Below are 17925 nucleotides of genomic sequence, written 5' to 3' on the forward strand. Positions count from 1 at the left end.
GATGAATTAATTCAAAAACTTCACTGTGAATATTAGCATGACCAAATCACTCTGCCAAGGGCAAAAGGGGAAGTACTTAAATATTCTTCAAAGGTCTGTTTTATTATTAATAATCCCTTTAAATCTGGAGTATTTTTAACTGCCACTTACGGTTGTCATTGTTGGATATTATTTTAAAACACTGAACCCCGAGAGCCTTGGCAAATCAATGCTCAAACTCGCACTGGTTACCTTATAGCCCTAAACTGAAATAAGCATTTTAAAATGATAGACAATATGATGAGTTTCTGCATATAGATCCTTTTTACAGTTCCACCCATAGTAATAAAATACTGTTCAGGATAGACAGTTACTGTCAGAAAATAAACATGCTTTGCATGTGAAATTACTCTTGCTTGTCATCACTGTAATGCATTATCTGCCTTGGAATAAATACCATTTAAAGCGAGGAAGTTTTTAGGGATGGGTGCTTCAAATAAACACATACATTCCCTGAATCATTTATTTCAATTTTCTCTTATACCTACAAGAAAACACTACTGTGTGAAAGCCATAATGTTTCATTAACTGCAAGATAGCCAGCATATTGTAGGAATTCAATTTCAAACGCAGTGCACACTCATTCTGAACTGATAGCATTGCAGTAAGATACACCACATTTTACTCAGGATTTTTTTTCTTCTTTTTTTTTTTCAAATTCTGCATTTTTGTTTAAAAGATTTGACAATCTTTAAAATTCACGTTTGAAAAACATAATGATGAACATTTTTGATGAATGGAATGAGAAACGCAATCGTATAATTGGGAGGGGGGGACGGGAGGGCAAAATCTGTTAAAGGAATCTACGACTGTATTGATTAGTATCCAATAATGCATGTTTTTATAGCCTTTCCCCAATCCAATCCAGTTGACAGTAATTCTGATTGGGTCTGTGTGTTGCACGGTCCTTTCCGCATGGATGTACCATTAAGTGAAGAGTTCTGAAAGGTAGGCTCCTAATTGGCACAACTGGTAAAAGTCTGCACTAGGAGCACAGCTTGGGTCCTGGGTCAATTCTGACTGGCATTCGCATAGGGCTGCGCGGAACTGACCGGGCGCTGTCGGGAACAGCAAGGCTGGAGTCTGCCAGGGTCTCCTCGGCTTGTCACCCAACAAAAACTGTGCCTGTGTGTATGTAGTGTAATCAGAGACAATTAAATCAGTCCAGCCCAAGATGCTCAAGCTCTGCTATTTGCACAGTGGGATTTGCAGTGGGGAAAATAATTGGGTAGCTTGGCAGCACTGACTTCTGAGGACATGCGTTTGCTTCCTACGTCTCTCCCACGTTAAAACAACAGCCGTAGTGGGAAGCATTGTTACATTGGGTAATAGGATAGGTGATCAGCACCTTAAATCAGTGAATTCAACTTTTTGGGGTTTATTTATAAATCAGATTACCCTATATATGCTGATCAAACTCAAAATGTAAAATCTAAATTCTAAAAATATCCTAAAATCATCCTGTGCTCTGCTACAGAAAACTAGCTTGTGACTGGAATGAACAGGCTGTTGCACCAATTTTTCTTCATTAGTCTTTGGAAAACAACTGAAAACTTAGAATTATAATGTGTATATAAATAATTAAACCAGAGACACACTAAAGGTACTTCACACTGAAAGTATTAATGGGGAAGTATTTAATTGGTTTGATGCACATGTCAAGGCACATGTGCTATAAGGAACACAGATGCTTTTCCATCCTAATTTCTCTTTTCTTTTTTCCCTCTATCAATTTGATAAATAATGTATAAAATCTCAAGGGGTGAATACAAATAAGTGTGAAGGCTTCCCTCATATCCCTGAGAACACAGAGATGTGCACGCACAGGAAGATAAGGCTATGTCAGTCCTTGTTAGCTCTGCCTAAGAAAAGATGAAAGAAATGTGACATCGTGTGACCTCCCAGCAGACAGTGTCCTCTGTGAGAAATGGGTTTGACTCTTAGGGGGAGAAAATAAGTGAACTGTGGCCATGAAGAGTTTTGCAAAACTTTTCAGAATTTTTTCCCTTTCATTTCTGGGCTTTAAAAATTACCATAAGTTCAAAGAGCATTGTTAAACACACACACACACACACACACACAAACACACAAAATAAACACATGAAGCAACTTAACAGGCTGTAGCCAACAATCTTAAATATATATTGTGATATTTACGAGATGTAAAAAGTTCTATACGTAATGCAGAATACCCAGTCTTCCACAGTTAAACAGCTCATGGAAAATGGTTTACTGTAAAAATGATATTGATTTCAATGTTGAAGCAAAGAAATTTACAGAAAATCATCTCCTTCCCTTCTTGTATGACTCATTGCATGTGTTTGGAATCATGGGAGCTTTTCTGTGGGCATTTTTTTTTTTACATATATATAATTCAAATTAAATCTAATTGTATATAAAAGAAAATTCAAAGGACAGGGATAGCTTGACAGCATTAGGTTTTGACATTAAAAATTGGCTTTTTGTCATCACCTGTCTCTGCTAATTGTTGGAACCCTAGCTAGACTAAAGTGTCTTGTTTTGCAATGTCAGGGTGAATAATCATTAGTCCAATACCTTGTGGCTTTTCTGAATTGCTCAAAGGCTTTCGGCATACTTTAAGCCTTCCTTCTCTGTCAAAGCTTCCAGAAGGCCCTGTGGCAAGAGACGCCAGCTGTGTTGCGTTGTACCTCATCCTCGCCTGCACAGCTCTGTTCCAGATAATCAGGGCTCAGAGGAAGAGGGAAAGTCAGCAGGACCTCCAAACCATCAACAACTGTAACACACAATAAAAGTTCAAGATAGTGTGAGTACTGAAATGAAAACCAAGATGAGCTGAGAGAAGTACACTCAAACTGAAAATGACCTATCAGGAAGCTGGAGGCCAAGGAGGTTTCAAGCGTCACATTCACCAAACTGTAATAAGGGGCTTAATTAAAATTGACTGTCAGGAGAAGGGTGGGATAAACTAAATTAGATGCTTGCATTTAAATATGCAATTATAGATTGAAATATCACTGGAGCTGCTCACTTGCATACCAGTTTCAAACTAGTGAGGTTTGACATGTTTATGCCATTCCTGAAAGTATAACAATCAATTCCTCTAAATATTTTACACAGGAATGTGGATGTTCTCAAGGAACATTTTATGCAGGAATAAATTTAAGATGTATATGTATATGTATATATATTATGTATACACATATATTTTATATAAACACATACATACACACTATATATATATATATATATGTGTGTGTATTTAAAACTGGAGTCTAAAAAGTAAGCTTATGTTTTCATTACATTAGAAAATTGTCAAAGACAGTCACACCTTTGTTTCTCATTATAACTCCAGTTTAATTCTTATTCAAGCAAGTCTTTTACCTGTTCAGATCAGTTGCTGCATATTAATACAAAATTATAATGCCTCATTTAAATGTTTTTATTACATTTCATAACAATTCAACTTGCGGGTGATACCTACTGTCTACCTACTGAAAAAAATAATAAACATCACACATATACATATATTGTGTATATTTATATATTGCATATATGTATTTTTTAACAGTTTAGCTCTTTTATGATTTTTTTTTTCTGTGTAGTTCTGATTGTTTATATTTGACTCATTAAGATTGAAATACTCCATTTGTACATGAAGCTACTATTACTATTAAGAAATGGGGATTTAGAGAGTGAGGATTTGCACAGGTCTGACAAAATGTGGAAAACCAAACAAGAAAATAATAGAAGTGACTAAAAATACTTTTTTTGCCTACTTTTAATAACAAAAACAAGTAAGCCGAAGATATTGCCAAGCTAGCATAAGCAACAAAGAAAAAAGAACAGTGAAAAGGAGTAAACCTAAATAATTGGTTCTACACTATGTTTCATACATTTAAAACACAATGTACTGTCTGTCTTATTTTATGGAAATAAACCCACTGTTCCTTTACAAAGGATAAAATGCTAAACTAAAACAACCATGCAAAACCACAAATCAGATACTCCTAGAGAATTGTCCGATTGTACTGTAGACAATCAATGTTGTTTAATTCTCTCTTATTGCCTTGGGGTAAATGTTAAGAAACAAAGCCCAAAACTAAATATAACCATATTGCATCTGCGGTTTCCTTAATTACATGTATTAAAAAGTACTAAACCCTGCATAGAAGCCTAGTCTTCACTGGTTGCTGTGTTGCCAGAAGCAACCAACTTTTGACAACAGATTGCTAATGTAACGATAACAAACACTTAACCAACAATAATGAAAGTTTTTTTTTTTTTACACAAGCTCCCCAAGAATGATTGACATTGAAACAGAAAACTGCCTTTTTCAAGTATATTTTCAAGGCTGTTGTTGGCAATTTCTACAGCCATTCCCCTCTCCTCCTGAATGTACATGATCAAAACATGTCATCAACATGTCACTTGAATCCTAACTCACTATAAATAAAAGTAAACAAAAACATTACAAAAAATATTTTTTTTAAATCTTAGATCCCTGGACAAACAATAGAAGTAAGTGCTGCCTCATGGATAGCATTTTAGCCATTGCTACGTTTCAGTGAAGCTGTTTTTTAAGTACATCAGAGAATAAATTGTGTCACAGGGTGTCGAATTCTAGCATTACACGCAAAACTGAAAGATGTACACGGACGGTACCTCCTGGCCAAGAGACGTCCCAGTAAAACAGCCGACTCTGTTTTTCTCCTGATACAGGGCAAGACCGTTTTATGTATAGTACTTCCAAGTATTTCCATGGTCAGTCTTGTGACCGTGTTAAATATTTTAAGACCCATCTGAGTCACAAGGGTTTCTACAAGCAGTGCTTGTCCAACAGCCAAGTGCACAACTCTGCCTCATTAGATTGCTTACAAGGCATGGGGTACAGAATACAGGTTTATGAAAATCACATTCTGCTTCTGTTTTAATGTAAGAACAGATGTCTTAAAAAGACGAATAAGTTACACATGTGTGACAAATAATGTTACACTGGATATTGACAGTAAAGGCCTTTCACAAGCGCTGGAGAAGCTATTGCTGTAAGAATCAGAATCATGAAAGAAATCCTGCTTCCGAGAGAAAGCATGCAGACAAATATTCGAATGGAGTATGGCATGCCAAATCCTGTACAACGGAGACGAGTCATCACATAGGTTTTAGAAAATGATGTATATTAATTGTGCAATCACATTTTAATTTCTTCTGAGGAATTTTAATTAACATTATTCTCACATTACACAGCCCAAGATGTAACAATGTCCCCCCGGGGATTTGGACAACCAAGGGGGTGTTGTTAGAATAACAAGTAATTATGCACATCAGTACATCGCAGCCACTAGATCAACAGCAAAGCTGCAACATAAGAAGAAAAACTGAAAACTAATTGATTAATTATTTAACCCTTCCTTATATGGCTAATAAGAACATGAAAGTGTAAGCAGGCCTGGTGCTGGGTTCAGAGGAACCCTGTGCCCACTCTCAAATAATAAAAATGACTTTTAAAACATCACACTCCAGAAATCTAATTATATAGGACACATATATAAGGTCACAAAATTACATTACAATCATTACTATTATTAAAGTAATAATATTTGTGATTTACATCTGATGTACAGGAAGGACAATGCAATGGTGTCTTTCAAGTTGAAAACCATTCCCAAATGGGAGGATGGGATATTACCTCACAATCAGAAAATACTGAAGTCAACAGCTGTTGTTCGAGTCTTCTCTTTCTTCTCCAGGGCTCCATTCGTTCTGTACAATAATTCCTGAACAGCGTGTGAGAAAAAACATTCTACCATGCTGTAACCCCCCCCCCCGCTTCAACAGCTGGTGACACACAAATTCCCTGACCTTATACATCCTAATGAGGTTTTGTTGCAGGGAAGGGAGACGCAGCCACTGGGTCTGAAGCTGGCCTAGCAGCACCACGCTAGATTTTCTTCTGTAGCCACAGGTCTCGCCTCTTAAAAACCAACAACATTCAAATTCCAGGTCACAGCTGCAGTATGGCGCTAGACTGTTTAGTCTTGAGTGAGGAGTTAGTAGGGCTGTACTCACAATAGGCAGTTGCGTCTCCAGATTTGTGTGTAATTATTGTACAGGGCCAAGAGCTAACTGAGCCTTGCCTCCCTTGATGAACCTGTTGTGCGTCTGTACAATTGCCCTGACTTAGGTTAGAGCTCCACATCAATATTTGATGTGTTCGATCGCCATGATATGTGCTTCGGTGCTCGACATGTTCCATCGATGCTCTGCACACTTGGTCGGCACTCGGTGCACCAGGTCAACACTCAGAGCCTCGACAGTCCACACATTTGGTAGACACTCAACACAGCTCTAAAAGCACTTTGATCCTTGCCTGCCTTGAGTGTGGTCTTTTATGCGGCTGCACAGTTGCCCTGACTTAGGTTAGACCTCAGCGTCACTGTTTGATGTGCTTGATCACTATAATATTTGACACGCTCAACTTGCACTCACTATGAATATCCCAATTCATGGCTTTTTTGAGGATGCAACTCAATATGCTCTGCAATTCAGTTCACTGAATTGGAAACTAAAATTCATAATTTTGAAATAGGTACTTAAGTCAAATGAAACAAAAAGCAACTAAAATAAAATGCTGCAACTGAAAATGCACTGTAACACATTCATGCCACTCTTTTTTTAAATGAAAAATCTCAGAACGCAATGACATTGCACATTGAGTGTGGAGTAGCGGTCAGGGCTCTGGACTCTGGAGCAGACAGTCATGTGTTTAATCCCAGGTGGGGGACTCTGCCGGTGTACCCTTGAGCAAGGCACTGTACCTAGATTGCTCCAGGAAAAACCCAGCTGTATGAATGGGTAATTATATTATAATAATTTCCAGGAATTCATTTTGAAAGTTTAAGGGGGGAAATCCAGCAAGAGACAGCATTTGATGAGCCTTTGATTTTGGTAATTGACAGTGTTCTGGCATTTTAAAGAAGCCAATTAATTCTCTAAAAGAAGATGAAAAAACTGTATTAAATTATATCACCAACTAATGATTTAAAAAATATATCTAATACATATATGTCATAATTTAGACCTTACCACTGTAACTATTACAATAGCAAATGTATAGGACTTAACCCGGGCTATGAATGCATTCATTAATTTGTGTTTTTTGTTTTTAACCTGGTCTGGGCCTATTAGGGTTAAATGTGCATTAATCACCCTCGACCTTCACAGCGTGATGCGTCTGAACACATCGGCAAACAAATCCACAAGGACACCCTTGAGAATTTCTGACAAGACTTCCAGATCTTGTTTGCTTTAAATTTAATTATTTGGTAACACGTGGATGTGCAATTAGGAGTAACATGAATTCAGGTTACAGTGCAAGTAAATTATCATTGAATCTTGTGCCATTGTCATTGATTTTTACAAAGAGGTTTATCGTCATGAATGGCTTCAGAAAATAAAGTTGCAGTGTAAAACAAGGAAATGTTATGTTTACAATGATGTTGTTCTGTGTTGCATTCATTTTCTATTCTCTTAATTATTAACAACAGGTAAATAATTTAAATGCATCCACTTTTGTAAAGCACTTTACTCTGCATAAGAACAAAAAGTTATTGTTTTTAAACTATTTGTATTTTAATAACTAGAACTAAATGTCTAAACTAATATCAGGACCATTTTTTATTCAAGGAACTGGATGGAAAAAAACAAATGTTCCCTGAGGTAAAAGTGCTACCTTTAATGATCACCTACCCAGATTTGTTCAGCCAATTAGTACTGTGGAATCATACCAAGCACAGGATAACACTGGCATTTTAAATATATCCTGATAGACCACAGAGAAAACCTTGCAGCTTCGTCCAAATAAAGAATTACTGAAATGATGCAGTTAGAATACAAAGCTTTAGACAGAAAAGTCTATAATGTGCTGCAGATGGTAAATGGAAATAACGCTGGTTTAGGTATGGGGCAAGACAATATAGTAGGACCATAGAAACTAGGTGAATTATTGCTCCCACAGACGAACAATTAAGAGGAAGGCTCAGTAAATCATTTTGCACACAATATGGCCATTAGACCATTTAAGATTTACTCTACCATAATTAGTGTAGTATATCTCCACAGAAAATCAATATGACAGAACATAATTGATGGTTTTGCATCTCATCAGGTCTCTAAAAACTTGGATATAGATAGATTACTTAAATAGATAGAATATTATAAAACAAAAGCAGGAGGCTCTCTCTCAGTGAAAGGTATTCTACTGGGAGGTCTTCAAAAAGTGTAGGTTTAATTTGACTAACAAATGGTCATTTTTGGGTCATCCATAAAGTTTTCAGAATCAACAGAAAGTTAAAAAGTTATTCATTTTTAAAGATGTGATCAATACATTTAACCAACAGCCCTTTATGGTTCTTAAATACTTCACTCATTTCAATAACGAAAACCATAAAACAGGAAAATAATTTACATAAAATGCATAATTGAAACGTGTAATGTAAAATGCCATTTGATCATGTGACCTACAATTTAACTAAAATCATACATATGCAAGAAAACTACTAGCCTCAATATGTATTCCTGCTTAAAAAAAAGTTTTAGACATTTTTGTTTTAAATTTTTCAGCAGGACACATGATCAAATCCATAACTTGATGTTTTTGGTTCCTATTTACACAAGAGTATGATTCAATCTGGAGTACACCGTATATATACATACATGAAAAATACATGTAAAATCCATCTCTTTCTACTTATTAACAGAAAGGATTTTTATGATTTAAACAAAAGGCACTGCTCCCAATTATTAGTATCTATCTCTTTTGTTGACAACCTTGAAATCGGTTTATGGAAAAGAACAATCTTAAAACCCTTAAACTGCAGTCATTGGTTAGTTTGTTTCTGGAACAATAGTATAACATCAAGGCCAAATAACACTGAACAGCTAAAATGAATTGTACATTTCAAAATACAATGATATATAAATTCAGCATCACAGCATGAACCAAATCTTACAATTCCAATACGCTGACTTTTCATCCCTTGAAAGCATTCATGTAAAAACATTTGTCATTCAAGTTTCGCAACTTGTTTTGTTTTTCACAGGGGAGAAAAACAACAGTGGAAGGTAATTGGAAAATAAATAAAATAAATAAAAACCAAAGGGAACTCAATGAACTGTCAAAAGGACATATTTTAAACAAAAGCTTCAAGAGAAATCCAAACTCAACATCTTGGTTTGATTTTGAGGGGCTATGCCTTAAGATCTTAATGAGTTGAATAATTATTCACAAAATTAAAGCTAGTGTTGCTGCAAGGTGCTGAAGTGTTGTTCTAGGAGGGAGAAAGCACTGAACATAAGGATTGAGGATCAAACACAGCTGTGTCAATTTCTGGGAAGAGCACTGTAGTCTAGAGCTGTTTTCACACCAACTAATCCTGGGTTGAGTGGACCCGGGGTGGCCTTGCACTATAATACATGGGTTACAATTCGCACTGGGGTTGGACACAACCGTTTCACATAACATATCATCATCCCAGGTCAGACACAGTGGCTCTTGGTAAAATTGACAGGTTTATCGTTGAATGCCCGTTTGATTACAATCGTAATCTTAACTTTTTATCTATTTTTTGCGATTTAAATTTTCTTGCGGTACCGAGATGCACTTCTGTCATACCTGCACTCTGCTTGGCAGCTGACAATTGTGTGAACACTTTCAAAATGCGTTTTATTCCATCCTTCTGTCACTGGATATTTTCCCACAGCATGACCAACTCCCGGACTTCATGTGAAAGCGCTTGATTGTCACCCGGGGTTGATCTGTCTAGTGTGACAGCAGCCAAGGAATCTACCATTATTTCCAACAAGAGATGGTTTGAGAAATTCAAAAAGTCATATGGGCTGCATAATATTAGACCGGTCAGTGAAGTTGCTGATGAGACTGGCTTATTTTGGAAATGGATGCCATGATGAGAAATCGGCTCCAGGTTTCCAGGCTGTGATTAAACAACCGACCCTTCTCATCTGCGGATATGCGACAGAGGATTTTATGGTATAGCCAATTCTGCTTTACTAAGCCCAGAATCCAGGCCACCAAAGCAGCAGCTGACTGAATGATCTGGATAAGTGTTTTCGATTGTCCAAGGAACTTTTGCTGAGGATCTATAAATGGAATAAAACTAGAAAATCAGGAGAGAGCTTAAGGGTGTGCTGGCTCTGTACTGGGAAATTTAAAAATATTTGCAGAAAAATCTAAACAACTGACCATTGATATGTATTTTTTGCACATCTTCTGCCACCAGCTCCACTCCACATTCACAGATCTACCCAGACCCCCAGGATAAACCCTCCGATTCCTGACAACATCAGCAAAATCATGCTACACAGTCTGTGAGGCTCACTGTTCTTTGCAATATACTTTATAGCAAAGGATAGGCAACTACATTCTTTAATGGTATATTCACAATGAGAATTCAAAATATCCAAATTCCAAACAGCTGGTTGACTATGTACTTTTATTATTTTGATTAATAACAAGAAATTAATCCCATATATATTTCAGTCTGCTGATACTGATCTCTAAATTCAATTTAATGACCTTAATGCTTAGTTGATTACAGAAGTAAACTATGGAAGAAGAAGGCTGTGAGAATGGTTATATCTTGTTTTTTGAAACCATAACTCTGACATTTGTGGCAGGAATAGTGTGATGCAGTGCCGAAGGAATGCCCCATGAGACTCCAGCACTGCCCAGACCCAGGTTGGGGGATTTACCCAGAGCCCAATTACCTGCTTGTCTCCTTGATAAAACAGGGACATTTCAGAATTCCCGTTGTGGAAAGGCAGGAGGAGAGCCAGGGTGAGCGAGAGGAGTAGCATTATGTTTAAAGAAAGAGGATTACTTTTAATAATGGACTTGACAAGAACGGATTACTGATTTGGATTGTTTGGATTGTTTGTGTGTTTGTGTTTTAGATATAGAGAGGGACCCTGTTCTGTGTATTAGTTTAGACTCAAAGAAGAGTTAGGTGTTTGTTTCATTTTCTAACATGCACTGTTAAATCACATTAAATCACCACATTTTACACCGTAACCTGCCTGTTTTCCTGAGCCCCGGAATGTGGACACAACCCCCCACACTGTAACAATAACTAAGTCAGTAACTCCACCTGTCTGGAATACATTTTTTTAAGCTACAAAAATACATTGCATGAAAAAAGAGTGCTGACTGAATTAGGACAGAAATTAAGCAGTATGCCACACAATAAAACACAGGGACTGAGAATTTACTACTGTCCTATACCAGCAAGTGCAGTGAGCGCACTCCTGTGTGCGGTACTCTTGATAGTTGGTATCACACTAAGTGTCTAAGTGGAATTCAAAGAGTACACACTGTATCATAATGTAACAAGCCTTATTTACCAGTAATGGATTGCACCAGGGATACAACAGGTCTACACTGAGGTTGGGTTTTGTGAAGGGCACCATGACTGACAGTAAGGATTATGATTTTTTTTAGGACTACAGGTAAATGCTAGTTTTGATGGAATTTTATTGTGAAGCCTTGCAGCAAGATAAAGTGCCACGTCACAAAGATGGAAATGTAAGGCAGTGGTTCAAGGAGAATAGCATTGGAAATTTGTCATGTCCTGACCTCAATCACACAGACCACCTCTGGAAAGAATATGTGAATAAAGAGCCTTCCGCATACCTTCTCTCATCTCTTGCTGCATTATCTCCCCTGTGGGCCAAAGGTCACCGTATTATTCTGGCCATCCATCATAGCCATATGGAACAGTCAGTATTTCTATTGAAAATATATTTTATCACTAACACTATTCACTCTGTATACTTAAGTAATAAATTAAGGTTAGTATTATGCATCGTTTACTTGCTTTTTTGTTCTGGAGCTCAGCTTATCATGACTTAAAATGATAAAATCATGCAAAACATCAGTTGATCTTAGTTGTTTAGTTGTTGAGGAGTCTGTGTGACTCTCTCTGGAGGCACACTAGTGCATTTTAACCCTCTGTAGCAGTGATCCTCAGTCCTGGTCCTGGGGACCTCCTGCCATGCTGTTTTTTGTTCTAGCTGAGCTCAGTTACTTAATTACTAGTAGGAAACATAATTGAACCCTAATTGAACTAAGCATTTGCATAATATGAGATAAATTATTTTAAACAGTTGTAGAGCTACATAATTTAAAAAGTAAGATTAAGCAAATTAAGCCTTTTAATTATTTTTAACAGTAGGGGTTTTAAGTGAAATATAAAACTGTATAAGGAAATTATCTTCTTAAGGAACCAACTTTTTATCAGTTACACAATTTAAAGATTTAAATGTAATTAAATTACTTTAAGGGTTCAATTAAGTAATTGAGAGCTCAGTTGGAACAAAAACCAGCAGGGTCCATGTTCCACCAGGACCGGGATTGAGAACCACTGCTCTATAGTGTGTAAAGAGAGAGAGAGATTGTTTCAGGTAGACAAGTATAAGCTGCCTTCTAAAAAGCGATTTTACATGGGGTCCTCATATAAACCAGATTAGTCGTTAGACATTTTACCAAGGTGATCTCCAGAAAGCAATATAGCAATCAAACCACACATCAACTAAATAATAACAGGGAAATACAATACTTTTTTAATGAAATACTGCTCAGTAGACCTTTAAGCAATCAAAGGATGGGCCTCCATCCTATAAAGCAGGGGAAGGCAACCCTGGTTCTGGAGTACTGCAGACACTTCAGTTTTATGTTTTCCCTAAGTGGGCTAATAAAGTAATTGATTCAATGATTGGCTTAATTGGTCCAAATTACCATGAGTTCAAGGTATTTAGAAACTGATGATTAAGAGATAGCATAAACTCTCCAGGACTGTGTTATTCAGGTTATGGTTCAAAGGGACCTGTAAAACCTACTGGATAGTAAACTTCAAGGGCTGAATTTGAAGAACACTGATCAAGGGTGTCAAAATTCTAAACTTGAAGAATCTATTCTGAATCTGAATCTATTCCAATGCCACTCTCCGCAACTTAATTGGTCTAATTGCATGATTAACTAGATTTAATAGTACTTAATGTAATACTTCTCTGGAGGCTGCAGAACATTCAGTGGGTACTGTATCCCGAGTTAACAGCATAATTTAAGCTATCCATCACAACAAATAAGTAAACATTATATAAGCTTAATTGAGAAAATAATGAATTAGGTAATTGAATTAATACTTCAATTGGAATGAAAACAAGAAGAAACTCTGGGTCCCCCGGAATCTGAGTTTGACACATCTGGTCTAGATCAATTCTAATATAGTGCTAAATTTATTTGAGGACCACTAGTTTCATTATCTACGTATAGACAATGACATCACAAGAACAACAAGAATCAGAGTTTGTTAGTACAGATAGGTGTCAGTAGTCAACAAAGGTTTTAATTAGCCTATGTCTCCAGGCAACCACAAAGTCCAACAAGCCACTCTTACAGTACAGATACAGGGGATTGTACATTTTATTGCGTAATAACATAGAATAAAAATTGATTTAATTAGGAGGTCTTGCCACTGAGCAACATAAAAAAAGTCCATAATGTCAAACTGAAAAATAAAATCTACAAATTCTTCTTAAATTATTTCCGATATAACACAGAAAATAATTGATTGTGTAAGTACCCCCCTTTGTTATGACACACCTAAATAAGCCCCGGTGCAACCATCTGTCACTAGAAATCACATAATTAGCTGGATGGAGTCCACCTGTGTGCAATAAATGTATTTCACATGATATCAGGTTAAATAACCTGTCTCTGGGATATCCAAGAGTTGGCTAGTACATTTCCTAACAAAAACTACATCATGAAGACGAAGGAACATTCAAAGCGAATCCGGTATAAGGTTCTTCAAAAGCACCAATCAGGGCAGGATATAAGACCATTTCCAAGGCATTGAATATCCCCCAGTAAAGTAAAGTCCATTATTAAGAAATGGAGAGAATATGGCTGTCCTCAAAAACTGAGTATACGGGAAAGACAGGCACTGGTCAGAGAGGCCACAAAGAGGCCTATGGCCAGCTGAGCTGTGCATATGACAACAACAATAAAAATAAAACATTTTTAAAATAAAGTAAGCAATAGGGTTAATAATAGATTATTGGAAACATCTGATGCTTTTTAAAAATGATTAATATTGACTGCTGTATAAGTAAAGAATTTGTTAGGGAAGATAACATATAAATCCTACACATAGAATTCATATAGGTTATGATCATAGATCCTACGTGATTTGATAGAATACTAATTGAATGTAAACGGGCCGATTGTAAAGAATAACATGTTCAGCACTCACATGATCATAGATCTTTTCTTAAGCAGCAATCAATGTTAGTGCAGGCAGCTGTTTCTCCTTTTGAAGTGCTTAAACAATTGCATTTACTCTTCCAAGACAGCTCAGTTCATCCAAGAAAAATCACAGGTTCGGCCACCACCATATAGGTAAATAGACTGCGTCATCTGCAATAAGTGCACTATGTAGACATTTAGCAGGCATCAAAATGTTGAAATATATATATCAAAAAATAAATAATTTTCCTACACGGTAACCCACATCTCCACAGTAAATGTTGGAACAGGAAGATAATGGAAAACATTACAAATATGGTAAATGCTTCATTAGTCGGGAAAAAAAAGGACTGGGGACAATACAGAAAATATCTATTACCGGTACAAAAACACTTGGCAAACGACTGTTGAATTCCTCCTGCAGGATTTACTTTAGGCATGGCTAAAAGCCTTTACAAAAAAAACATATACAGTACTGAAATAGCCTCCAAGGATGGAACACTGTGTTCTAACAGAGTTCCTTTCATAAAGTTCCTTTTCTAAAGGGAGATTGTGAAAGTTACTAAAATAGGAAGAAAACACATTAAATGTCGTAGATATTATTCTTTTTATATATAGAAGGAAAAGGGCAATGGCACATTCACTGGTAGATCAAAATGCACTACACTGGCAGCCTGCATCTTCTCCACATCTAGTCTTGCCTCCTAGCCCTCTAATCTTCTTCATTGCCATTTCCTCATCTTCTCCTTGTTTTCCTTCTGGTTCTACCATCCCATCATTTTCTTGCCTTCCATGTTCTTTCATTCACATCCTTTGTCTCTGCCTTAATGGAATTGGCATCCATACCACCATAGAACGAGCATAGGACTGTGGCATTTCTGACCACTTTCCAGTACCCCCCCAAAAACCTTGCCTATTCAAACTGCACTTCTTTTACCTCTTCAGTTGATCTCTCAGTCTGACCATTCTGGATTGTTATCAGTACTTGACCCTGCCATGTACAGCACAGGACATCACAAGCATCTTCTGTCAAACCTCTTGTTCTATGCATGCTTCCAGTTCAAGCACATCGAGCTGTAGTTCTTCACCTTGTTTGATGCAGTTGTTGATAGTCTATCTTGTATTTGTGCTTAACGGTGTAACTTTCTCCATGTACGTCTGCCCAGCGGTTTCTAATGTTATATACTTGCAATTGTATTATTACTGTAGGTCTTGAAGGCATTGAAATTAATAATACTGTTCGATCTTTATTTTCAATATCAATTCAAGTGAGTAATGCCATCAAAATTATTAAGGGCTAAACACAGAAAAATGTTTATTTAAACAGGTACATTCTCATAAATTATCATGTGTCAGTCACAGCAGGTAATTGTGCATTTCTACCCAATATGAAATAAAGGTCATTTATAATCGTAGGTAGCCTGCTGTTATGTCCAATGCCCCTTTGGTCCATCTATCAGTGTGATCTAGAGTTCTGCTCAGATGTGATTTCCCCACTTCCAACTGTGCGAGGTGACAAATGGCCATACCAGAGAAATAGACATGCAAAATAAATTCAATTTTTTTTAAATACAATCCATAATTCTGTCTAATTGTACACCGTATGAGTTATACAACAACACTGTATTCATCTTATTTCTCACTGCTGTATAAAACACACATATTTGTATCCTTTATTAGCCTATATGTGCTTCACAAATGCTGTTAAACTGTATTCTTGGTTTTACCAAAACAATTACTGGCTGAAATAAACAATCAAATTAAATAAATCCTAACCTATTTTCATTATTACTTATATTTACAGTGGCACTTCTGGCATGCAGGGCACTAAACAGCTCTTAACTCCTCTGTAAGACACCTGGTCCTGTTTTTGACACCAAACTATTGAACAGATGTAGAATGCATTATAAATAGACACTTGACCAGGAACATTTTTCATTATGTATCTAGTTCTCAAATTTGCATGATTTAAAAACAACAGCATAAATAAAGTTGTCTTTTTCCTGAATAGTTTCAGTCAAAGCTCTTTCTTGCAATATAAGAGGAAAGATACGTTTACTAATTGGCAAGGTTACCTCACAGTAAAGACTACTTTTTTATTCTGGTAATCATATGTGAGTACAACCCTGGCACCACAATATGGCCAAAATAATGGCACTAAACTATGTGGAGTGTAAAGAACAGATTAGGTGTTAAGGGAGTAATGTTACAGTCATCACTTTTACAGTCACTAAGCTCCTTTTTGGTATGTATTTCATAGACAGGAAACAACTTTAAGAACACAATTAATAAATATATATCAAAAAATTAATGAATCCATTTATCACTGCACAAAGCATCCTGTCACAAGTGTGGCACAATATCAGTTTAAGAATATACAGCAGCCTGCCAAGCAGAGTATTGCAGTCAAAGAAAAACTGCAATTACATTTCAAAAAAGTTGTGCAATGAACAGACCCTGCTTTCTCTTCATGAAAACCTTGCATGCAAAGTTTTAGTTTTGGATAAAGTCAGGTATACAGATTTTTTTTCTGAATATCACATTCTTGACAACAGACATTAAGTAAAACTAGTGCCTTCGGGGGGTCGATTTCATTACAACAAAACAAATGTGTAGCCTATATAGAATATAAATAAAAGTACTGCACAGTACTGCAGGTCACCTATGTCTTCTCACTGAGCCAGTCTGTTAGCTCTCTTCTATATTATTGATGTCGTACACCACCTTGACTAGCACCCCTAACATGTATGGCTTTTAGATGATAGCTCATGCTTCTAAGATATTGAAATTCACCTTCACATAGATGACATATCACTTTGTTTTTTTGCGTTTAATCCACCTTTCTTCTCCATCACTATCGCATCTGTGGTTCAACTACAGGTGCACATAACACTCAAAATAAAGAAACGGGATCAATTGCGTTAAAAAAATGATTTGTTTTAAATGAAGAGAATATGTTAACGCATCTACGCTGACAGCCCTAATATTAATATACTGTAACGACATCAGGTTCTTGTGGTTCTCAATTGCCCCGGTTTATTTACAACACCCTGCACAGACCTATTTCAGCAGTTGAACAAACCCAGACAGAGGCACCCAGACAGTTCTAGCCATAGCAATATCAGACCCCGTTCGCAGCCAGAGCATCCAGTATTTAAGTCCTTCACTAGGTTTTCCAACCTAGGCCACATGCAAACTAATCATAAGCATGCACAGCCAGTTAACGTTGCATGTATGCACCAGGTAAAGCCACCCCAGGAAACAGACAGATGCACATATGGTGCCCACAAACCCCAGAACATTCTTGAACTAACAACAACAACAACAACAACAACAACAAGAGGTCTTGATCTTGTGAAAATATGTAACATAAGTGTATAGGGATGTAGAATGCAGTTGCTTTTAAAGTAGAACCTAAACTTTTCCATATGAACAAAGTTTCCATTTGGTGTTTCCACTTTTTATGGTGGACTGATATTATAGAAACCCATTTTATGATGTGGAGTACAAATAAATAAATAAGATAAACACATACAAACATAATATGAAATGGATAACTAAAGACTAGCTGCTGAATACAGAAC

The 17925-nt window shown here is 36.6% G+C and overlaps 1 protein-coding gene across 4 annotated transcripts in view; it reads right to left on the reverse strand.

The window, feature by feature from the left end:
- Nucleotides 1-17925, reverse strand: part of inpp4b (inositol polyphosphate-4-phosphatase type II B) — a 451889-nt gene that overhangs the window by 419121 nt on the left and 14843 nt on the right. For all 4 annotated transcript variants that reach the window (XM_066718396.1, XM_066718397.1, XM_066718401.1 and 1 more), the window contains exon 2: nucleotides 2596-2794. In XM_066718396.1, the coding sequence (XP_066574493.1) occupies nucleotides 2596-2713 (118 nt within the window). In that variant the 5' untranslated portion in view covers nucleotides 2714-2794. The remainder of the gene's footprint in view (nucleotides 1-2595; nucleotides 2795-17925) is intronic.

Source organism: Amia ocellicauda, chromosome 12 (assembly GCF_036373705.1).
Source record: "Amia ocellicauda isolate fAmiCal2 chromosome 12, fAmiCal2.hap1, whole genome shotgun sequence".
NCBI lineage: Eukaryota > Metazoa > Chordata > Actinopteri > Amiiformes > Amiidae > Amia > Amia ocellicauda.